The sequence below is a fragment of the Fistularia commersonii genome, chromosome 11 (genome assembly GCF_037954325.1).
Source record: "Fistularia commersonii isolate RoL2024-O1a breed Wild chromosome 11, RoL_Fcom_v1.0, whole genome shotgun sequence".
Lineage (NCBI taxonomy): Eukaryota > Metazoa > Chordata > Actinopteri > Syngnathiformes > Fistulariidae > Fistularia > Fistularia commersonii.
In genome coordinates this window covers 6,615,821-6,625,315 of record NC_141294.1, presented here as the reverse complement: position 1 = coordinate 6,625,315, position 9,495 = coordinate 6,615,821, and the positions used below count along the sequence as shown (strand labels likewise).

Genomic DNA, 9,495 nt, shown 5'->3' with positions numbered 1-9,495 from the left:
CACCGTAAGAAATCGTACGGTGGAAACGTAACCTAATGATGTTCAACACCCCACCAAACCAAACATTTTATCGACTTGGTGTGGACGTATGTGCTAATTATTTTTCATGAGGGAAATTATTTTAAATTCAACCTTCAATATGTTACGACTCATTCCGTTTACATAATCTGGAATGATCTTTGTACATTTATTTACATTATCTGTGATTGAAATATGTTTGATAAACAAGAAAAAAAATAAAAACCACCTGAGGCCTCTATATGCATATGTACCTACACACACACATATGTATATGTGTGCACATATTCCTTCATTTTCTAGTGTAGCACATTGTCAGTTGAGCCATCGTCGGTTATGCTTTTATTTTGAAATTAAATAGAGGAAGTGCTAATATTAGCTGCGTCACATCGAGTCGCTTGATGGTTAGCGCAAGCAAGGTCGATTACGGGGTCAGTTGCTCAGTTTAAGCAATGGCTGTGCAACGAGGTACCGCTACATGTCAAAAACGTGGTCCTACTGCTGACCGCTCTTCAAAAACAGACTGTTTCAAAGAGTAAGTCTCTCTTATAACGTCGAGTCGTCCACAAAACTGTTATGTAGATTTGCGCCCAGTTGTTGTCGTGTAAACAGTTAGCTGGTGTTGAGGACACAGCTACAGCGCCGCCAAACATGGGCTCCCCTCCGAATCCCAGCGCGGTCCGCGTCACGGAGACGGGACTGTCAAACAAATCTGTCACGCTAGCTGGACACGTCCAGCAGCTTTTCAGCCATGTGAAGCTCGAAAACCTGGTCGCGGGGCTGAGTGGAGGGGTGGTGTCAACGCTAGTGCTTCACCCTCTGGATCTAGTCAAAATCAGATTTGCAGGTATGCTATTAACATAAACTCAAAGATGTGTCCATTTTGTTTACATGATCATCGAGACTCTCCTGCTGCACATCATCTTACCTTAATTTCAACTTCTTTATTCAATCTACACAATTGCATAGCTCTTGGATAGTAATTACCGCTGTCTTGTCTTCCCTGATATAGCAGTCGTTCATCACATTTTGTTTATGTTTATCTCATCTTTTCAATGCAGTGAGCGATGGATTGGATGTGAGACCCAGGTATAATGGCATCGTGCACTGTATGAAGAGCATCTGGCGCCAGGAGGGATTACGAGGGCTCTATCAAGGAGTAACTCCAAATGTGTGGGGTGCTGGAGCCTCTTGGGGCCTCTACTTTTTTTTGTAAGCTAAAAAACCTTGTTTGTCAGAACCATTTATTTTTTAACGTATAGCATCAACATCTGAACTAATCTGCATGTTTGATTCGTAGACTACTGTTTTGTCCACAGTTACAATGCAATTAAAGGGTATGTAAAGGAGGGACGTCAGACTGAACTAAGCGCCAAGGAACACCTAGTCTCAGCAGCTCAAGCAGGTTAGTTTTGAGTCTGGTGTTTTTCCCACTGACGCTCACAGTCACTGGTCAACAAAAGCCAGATAAAACTGCTCTTAGCCAGCCTTGTCAATACATGTGTTGCGCTCCATGTGAAGTTTCACTATCTGCTATCATCTTGTTGCTGGCTAAATGAAGAGAGCTCATTCCACATAAAGGCTTTAATTTGTTTTAAACCTGACCTGAATTATGACTTTCGACTGATTTGTTTTGTTACAAAAAAAAAAAATCATCATATGCTTCTACTGCTAGCTAAGTTTTAATCTGTAACTAATAATTTACAGTATTTCACTGGACACATTGGTTGGATTTAAGATTTTGTTTTGACTTCAGGCCACTGTGCTGGTCCTGAAAGAAGGGACATGCAATGAAGAGACAGGACAAGGGGTGTCATGTAACAAGTACCAGCAACTGAAAAATAAGATGGCCTGTTTATAAAATTTGACCGGTTGAACATGTGGGCTCAGATTGGCGTGGAGTAATCCGATCCAACTTGAGTCAGGAAATAGCGTGATCCCTGCCTGTTTTATTATGACAGAGAACCCAAATCCTCTATACAAGGTGCAAGTCCCAGGTTACGTTTGACTAGCAGATACTATATTTGTCAAGATTGTGATTCTTGTCAAGGAACCAGATTTAAACTCAACCCCTGTGGCCTCTGCCCAACATGACATACCTTAGAAAAATTAATCAGCAATTATAAAAATGAAAGTACACAAAAAATTTACAATACAGTTTCCAATGATAGCAATTTTGACAAGCACAATTTGTGAAATGTATGACAGAGATATCCAAACTTTTAAGTATGTATACTAGAAATGAATGTGCTCCCACTTTCCTTTCCTTACTGGGAGTTGGATTATGCTAAGATGTATTTGGACTGTCAGAACTTATATTTTTCCAAATAATATTGGGTACAATCCCAATAATTTCTTAAATGATAATGATTGAAAACCTTAAATTCAACCTGCATTGTGAATTTGTTTGTTGATATAGTGATGCTTGATGAATATTTCTGTATATTTTATTGTATTTGAGTGTTCCAATGTAGGGAATGCATTGACAGTCCCATGAACACCTTTTTACTTGTCTGTCTGTCATGCCTTTCACATTGCAAAAATATCATAATTTTTTTCCGAACTGTCAGCTCAGTTGAAGGTGTGGCTTTTTCTTATTGGGCATGTGTATCAAACAGCACCTCATTAAAAGTAATTTGGAGGGTTACACATTTGGTCTTTGTTTCTCTGTCTGCAGGCATCCTAACGCTCACAATTACCAACCCTATCTGGGTAACTAAGACCCGGCTTGTGCTCCAATACAGCGCTGACCCCACAACGAAACAGTACAAGGGGATGATTGATGCGCTGCTGAAGATCTATCGCATGGAGGGAGTGCCAGGACTGTACAAGGTCAGCCAGTCTTCAGTCTTATTGCGCAATAAAAATGGTAGCACTCAAGACCCGTCTTGAAACCATTTTTAGTGTTATGACCAACTTATTTACTTTTTATTGCTTATCACATTGCCTCTCATGAGGCTGATTTAATTGTGTCCAGTTCCTGCAAATACCACTAGAGGGCATCACAATCACATACTTTTGTAGTGGAGCCGTAATTCAAGATGCATAATGTTTTATCTTTAGCCACATGTTGGGCAGCAAATATAAATGATTTGTGTCTTGATTGAATCATTGTTTTTATCATATATTTAATGCTTATGGATGAACTTTAATTTTGTATCTGTACTGATTGATTTCCATAAAACTAGTGTTCCTCTACAAAGTGTTCACATTTCAGAAAGTCATTATCGTAAAAATGAACGAAGGACTAGGAAAAAGAAATCTATCAGTATGTTGCAGATTAACATTTTCTTGTAACTGATTGTAATAATCTAAACGGGCATTTTGATTTTCCTGGCATTTGGAAAATCTGTACCTTAACATCTTTGTGAGGCCTAATGATATAAGTACATTTTGTAGTGAAATTGAAATGCTCTGAAGAATAATACACTGATTGTTTGAGGTACTTACTCACTGACGAGATAATTATCCAGGATTCTTTGTGACAGAAAGCAGGCAGAGAGCTATAAATTCAGTGCAGGCGTCTTTGCTTTGCTCTCGATGCATATTTGAGTGTGGGGGAAATAAATGACGAACAAGGCCTTTTTATGCCAAAGGGTTACATTCCTGGTCTGTTCGGGACGTCTCATGGAGCGCTGCAGTTCATGGCCTATGAGGAGCTGAAGAGGGACTATAACAAATACAAGAAATCACCCTCAGACGCAAAGCTGGTGAGTCAGTAACTCCATGAGTGGCAGGCGGCCTGGCCTGAAGACCAGCTCCACGCTGACAATTACAGAGACATAAGGATCAGACATATGGGATTTTTCTTCCAACATCTTGCAGTTCATGTGGTGACTCATCCGTTTCCCTACTATGCCAATTTTTGTCTCTCCATCACTGTCCTCTGCAAACAGAATGCACTGGAATATATCACCATGGCAGCCTTATCCAAAATATTTGCTGTAGCTACAACTTACCCTTACCAGGTGGTTCGAGCTCGACTGCAAGACCAGCACAACAGATACAGTGGTGTTATCGATGTCATCAGACGGACATGGAGGTATGGTGATGACATGTTTGCAAAATGTTGAAAAGAGCCTTTTGAGTAAAATTCAGTGTTCACTTATTGTGTGTTTTCTGTCAATGCAGGAACGAAGGACCCTTGGGGTACTACAAAGGCATCGTCCCCAATTTGATTCGTGTCACGCCAGCGTGCTGCATCACTTTTGTAGTTTATGAAAATGTGTCTCGCTTTCTTTTGGGCAAAAGTTGATGAACAGTGAGGAACAAATCCTGAGCATGCATGGGCAAGTTGGTTCTGCACCAGCATTCGACTGAAAGTCACAGTTAATGTCTGTGGGAATTCTTTCTGGAAGAGGCTATACTGCTATAAGATGAGGATGCTAACATCAAAACTATTGAGATGGGAAGATTTTTTAAGATTGTACCTCATCCACTTTTATCTCCACGCAGTTCATGAATTTAGCATCAGTAAGGTATGATTATTTGATCATGCATTTTTTTTATGTGGAATGTGTTCTGTTTTTATATTTAAGTACTGGTTTGTTGTCTTTTGTTATGTGGAGAAAAAAAAATGAAAATGTGAGATAACAAAGTTTTATACTGACCTATCAATGCAAAGAAATGTTTTGCAAAACATTGAAAGAGCGCACAATAATATGTAAGAACAATACCTGTCCCTATGTTTGCATGATGTTAAACAATACAAGCAGTCTTTTGTTTCAGTAAAAAGTTGTACAAAAGTCTTTTATTAACAGTAATATTGGATGAAAAAAAAAAAAAACATGTCACATGAGTAAAGGGTTAAAATACCGGCTAGAAACATTTTTGTATTCCAAAAAATAGTTTTTATGGGCTTACAGACGGGGAGACATAATAACACAGTACTCATGTTTACAGGCCTTTCAAAAAGCATTGTATATAAGAAAATATTCAAGTTACCATCAGGGATGTTGGGAGGCCTCAGTTTACTACACCTGATCATTTTTGAAGTCTCCCGAAAGCTCTGTCACCACCAGGACTGGCCCCTTCTTTTCATTTAACATTGTTTTCTTACTTTGGAAGTTCTTCAATGATAATCCTGGACACTGAGTTCCAGCCTGTAGATGCATCTCCTCTGGGATAATCCGCACAGGTCCCAACCCAAACCGCCACGTCCACCAGCCCTGCTTTGATACCCTCGCACAGTCCTTCAACTGACAAACAAAGGGGAGAGAGACGGCGCCAATGAATTTCAGGGAACACCCACTCAGCCCACAGACAGAAATTGTGATCATTTGTGGTAAAATTTCCCAAATCTAGTTGGGCTGTGTGGGTTTGTTAGAGGCGTAAAGGCCTTAGACAGCAGTTTTATTTTTTGAGTTTTTTGCTAAAGATCAATACCACTGTCACATCTGCTCAAGTATGCATCTTTATCTTACTAACTTGACACAAAGATCATAAACAAAGGAGACTGCAATGTCATGGTTTTTTGCCCACCAGTCCAGCTGATGGAAATAGGCAACTAGGCCTCAAGACATAATATACTATATGTATGTACAATCTCACATGGAAACCGATTTTACTCTTCTAGATAGATTTTTCATCAGTAACTTATTTCTCATTTAATGTCATTCATGTTTATTTTTGAATAATGGACAAGACCCTGTTTTTGTGAGATTACAGTAACCTTGATGTTCAAAAAACAAATTATCAGATCGTCTTTGAATCTGATCTTCCTACCATGGAAAAAAAATCAAATTTATGGATCTTCTTGTGTACTAAACTTAAGGAAAGTCCCCAAAGGTATTATATATTTTCAGGAATGGTAAACTACTAAAAATAGCACAACAAGCAGCAGCTTCTTTTTTTTGTCTTATCAGGAGATTTCCCAGCGACCCAGGGAACTTCCAAGGTGTGTGTTTTGAGTGAAGCTCCTTAAAAGGTTTCGTGAATTAGCAGAGTTTCCAGTCAATTTAGGACTCTGACTCAATGGGCGCTTCTTAGCTTTCTGAATAGTTACACATTTTACTGGCCCAAAAACATACCTGAGGATGTTCTGTGGATGTTTATGGTAGAGTTCAGCTCTGGACTGCCCTGGTCTAAGTAGATGATGGACTCAATGGGCAGGGGTCCCGTGCACTCCGCTCCATTAAAGGTGAAATACCACCTCTGGCAGCAGGCGTTCTTACATTTGAGTCTGAGAGATCCGCTGAAGAGGACTCTGAGGGAGCTGTCGGTGCGCATCTTGGTGAAAGTACAGTCCTGCAACAAAGTGTTTGTCCTCAGGAAAATACAATCCATGGATATAGAAGGGGCAAAGGAAGATAGTACGGCAAAAATGGTACTGGCAACCACACTGTCCGTTGTTCACAGGTATTCAGGCCGGTTTTTGCAATATTTATTTGAACATTTTTCATTTTAGCTAAGGAGGCTTTCTACATGATAAATCTGACTGCTGAAGACTGAAAGTCTGATGTTATTTTGTATTTACACAGCATGAAGGTGTGATTTATTTTGAAATTAAAATCATGACTTGAAAAATATGCCTTTTAAACAAACTGGCAGGTTCGTAGAGTGAAAGCTCATTTTATGAATAATATGGGCTTGTCAGACAGGCGTTTCACTGCCGCAGCTATGTTTTCAGTGTGTATGTGCACCAGTACACACTTGCATCCCTCAATTAGTGTAACACACATGCAGCTCTGCCAAGATACTTACAGCTACTTTCCCCAAGTCGATCCCATAATTCAGAGAGTTCCAGGCACACTGCTTGTAGTTAGGTCTCCAAGGCTCCTCGAAGATCTCACTCATACATTCGCCTTTCTCACCTTTGAGTCCATCTCGGCCAGGGATGCCTGGCGTGCCCGGGATGCCATTAGAGCCGGGGTTACCTTCTCTGCCTGGGGATCCTGCAGGGCCCTGCAGGCAACTGCCGTACTGAAAAAAAAAAATGGGAAGACAGGGAGTAGAAATTAATTTTGATAACAACTAAGCTTCAGCAGTTACTTATAGCATGGTTTTGATTTCCCCTACCTGTCCCTACTTGTATTGCAGACGCTTAAATGTGGCCATCCATTAAAAGGCCTTCAAGACAGAAACTACTCTTTGCAAGACTCAGTGGGTTGATCTTGGCATAGCACCGTGCGGGTAAAACCGTGTGATACTGATGAAATCCAAGCAATAGGACCAGCAACCATAAAACCAGTAAATGGCATGGTGTGGTAACAAGGAGCTGTAGAAAGGACCTTAATGAGTGGCTACACTTGTCAGTGTATTTCATTGTCTTGCTGAACTTATTGCTATGTTTAAACAGATGCAACATCTTGCTCAAGTTGACTCAGAGATGAAAACTCCCCTGCCACATGCAGAGTGAGACACCGCAAAGCTTTGCTGTCCTGGCTTTAGTTTTAGCTTCAGTTGGATTTACATTTTAAGAAATGATTATTCATTGTTATGAATTCTTGCCTTTGTTTGCAGTTAACACTGTATGAGTGAGCCTTTAGCAAACAGTGATGTCAAGGGGATTTGGCTCTAAGTTGCAGTTTGGTCACTACTGCCCTTTAGCTCAGCATTCAGCTGTGGAACACTAAGGAGCCCGTGGAGAAAAGGCATTAAGTCTGAAAACTACCCAAGTAGCAAAGAGAAACAAAGAACTTCAAGTGAATCCTTTTTTAGGTGGAGCAGAAATGTCTATTTCAGATGAACACAGTTTTGAAGTGGTGTCTGAATGTGGATTGGATTGCACACACTGTAAAACAGATGGCTGAGGGTCTGCTTTAGCGATTAAGTGGCTCTCTTGGATCAACCTGGAGATGTGACATCATTTCTGTGGGAAACCAGGGTGACTTTCATCAAACCAGAAGCCTACAGAGTTGGGGGTTTTGTGCAGTAATTAACATGGAATCTATCCTTGGGGCGGCAAAGACCTTCTAACAGCTTCAGTAGATGTATTGCAAAATTTGTCAATTATTCAGGGCAGCAGGTTGATATTCAGCAATGTTAAGGAAACATCTCTGTGTCTCTGTTATGTGTTGGATTTTTGGAGACCTTCTCAAAGCTGACTCATGAAAGGGGCCACTGTCCGCTTCACCAGGCGGCCGACTTTTTCATTGGCTTCCAGCCTGCAACGGTGCAGCCCGCCTCCTTGCCTGCATGAATTACTGTCCAGGACTGCTGAATATTAGTAGCTCACAGTCCATGACTGTAACTGATGCATAAAGGCTGCATTTGCCCCAAAGTAAACAGGAATCATTAGGACTTTTATGCATTAGTCTACATTGAAGAGATCTCCCCTGATGCATGTACGGCTTCTCCAGAGGAAGCGACACAAGATTTAATGATTACCATATTCTTCACATAAGCAGATCTTCCTCCTTTTAGAGAGTCTAGTGCAGTTGGGCTTTCTTGCATCATTTCCACAGGAGATAAAGTTGGTAACATGCTTTCCATTACAGGCTTCCACTGTGGAGAGAAAACTGTGTCTCAGCTCTACTATATGACTGGAGGGGAAATGTGTGGAGGTGGGCTAGTCAAAGAGTCCCTGAGAGGTCTGGGGGTCCCGCAAAATAAACACGAGATTCACTTTCGTTTGAGTCCCAAGGGAGGGCAGGGAGAATGAGTGTGTACTCTGTTCCCCAATTCACACCCACCGCTCTCTGATGAATCTCTGCATGCTCCAGTTGGTGAGAATGAATTAAAACTTTGTGTATAATATTAAAGATTCCCAAACACCCATAGAGAGACATACAAAAATTAAAATGACAGTGTATGAGATGTGGTTTGGGCATTAGATGCTTAGGACAACAACTTTAACACGCCTGCTATGTGTTCTTGTTTTCCCCTTCTCATTAAGAAGTTATCAATATATGGATATGCAATTTCATTCTCAAAAGAGGTGACTTTTTTTTTCACCGAGGCATATGGATAACAAAAGGAGTTAGACAGTGATCTAGACCGAGTTTCCTGTTTGGCATGTTCCCCTGCTCTCTCTCTGTGTTAGTAAGAACAGTCAAACCTGGAATAACAGGGAGACATCCGACCTCAGAGCAGCTCATACAAATCCAAGTCTAAGGAGGACCTTTCACCCCAGTTGGAAATTAAATGTATCTTTACCAGCCTCAGGCGTTTTTTCCTTTCTATGACACGGGAAATTTATTTTTAAAGTGACCCCCCCCCCCCTTTTTTTTTTGTGTTAAAATATGGTACAGCTTTCAGAAAGCAAAGCGATTTGACATTACATCATCCGTCTTACCTTGTCTGCGTCAGGATCCTTTCGGTATCCTCTATTTCTCACCTTTTCCACGCCATAAAGAGGTAAAGCCAAGCAGATGAGGAAGAGCAGGCGGGTCACCAAAGAGGAAGACATCATCCGGCAGGCTGCGGGCTCTCGGGCGTTCTTCACTCCTGAACTCCTCCTGCTGCTGCGGGTTTTAGTCCAGAGGAGGCTGGACGAGCGGGAAGGAGCCAGTCAACGCGCAGAAAATTCTCTGCCAT

General features: G+C 41.1%; 2 protein-coding genes across 3 annotated transcripts; one reads left to right on the top strand and one right to left on the bottom strand.

The window, feature by feature from the left end:
- Positions 1-418: 418 nt before the first annotated feature.
- LOC147229325 (solute carrier family 25 member 32-like) lies at positions 419-4,752 on the top strand. Its single transcript, XM_086154687.1, has 7 exons — positions 419-865; positions 1,080-1,230; positions 1,338-1,423; positions 2,696-2,850; positions 3,615-3,728; positions 3,915-4,060; positions 4,150-4,752. The coding sequence occupies exons 1-7, from the start codon at positions 670-672 to the stop codon at positions 4,271-4,273; spliced, it is 972 nt and encodes a 323-aa protein (XP_086010813.1). The 5' UTR covers positions 419-669; the 3' UTR covers positions 4,274-4,752.
- Positions 4,753-4,986: 234 nt separating this feature from the next.
- On the bottom strand, positions 4,987-9,393 carry LOC147229324 (collagen triple helix repeat-containing protein 1-like). 2 transcript variants are annotated; one of them, XM_086154688.1, is made up of 5 exons: positions 9,254-9,393; positions 8,347-8,463; positions 6,721-6,939; positions 6,048-6,264; positions 4,987-5,216 (listed from the first exon to the last, which is right to left on the bottom strand). In XM_086154688.1, the coding sequence occupies exons 1-5, from the start codon at positions 9,368-9,370 to the stop codon at positions 5,074-5,076; spliced, it is 813 nt and encodes a 270-aa protein (XP_086010814.1). In that variant the 5' UTR covers positions 9,371-9,393; the 3' UTR covers positions 4,987-5,073. The 2 variants fall into 2 exon arrangements, with proteins under 2 accessions (XP_086010814.1, XP_086010815.1); XM_086154689.1 differs by lacking the exon at positions 8,347-8,463.
- Positions 9,394-9,495: the final 102 nt, after the last annotated feature.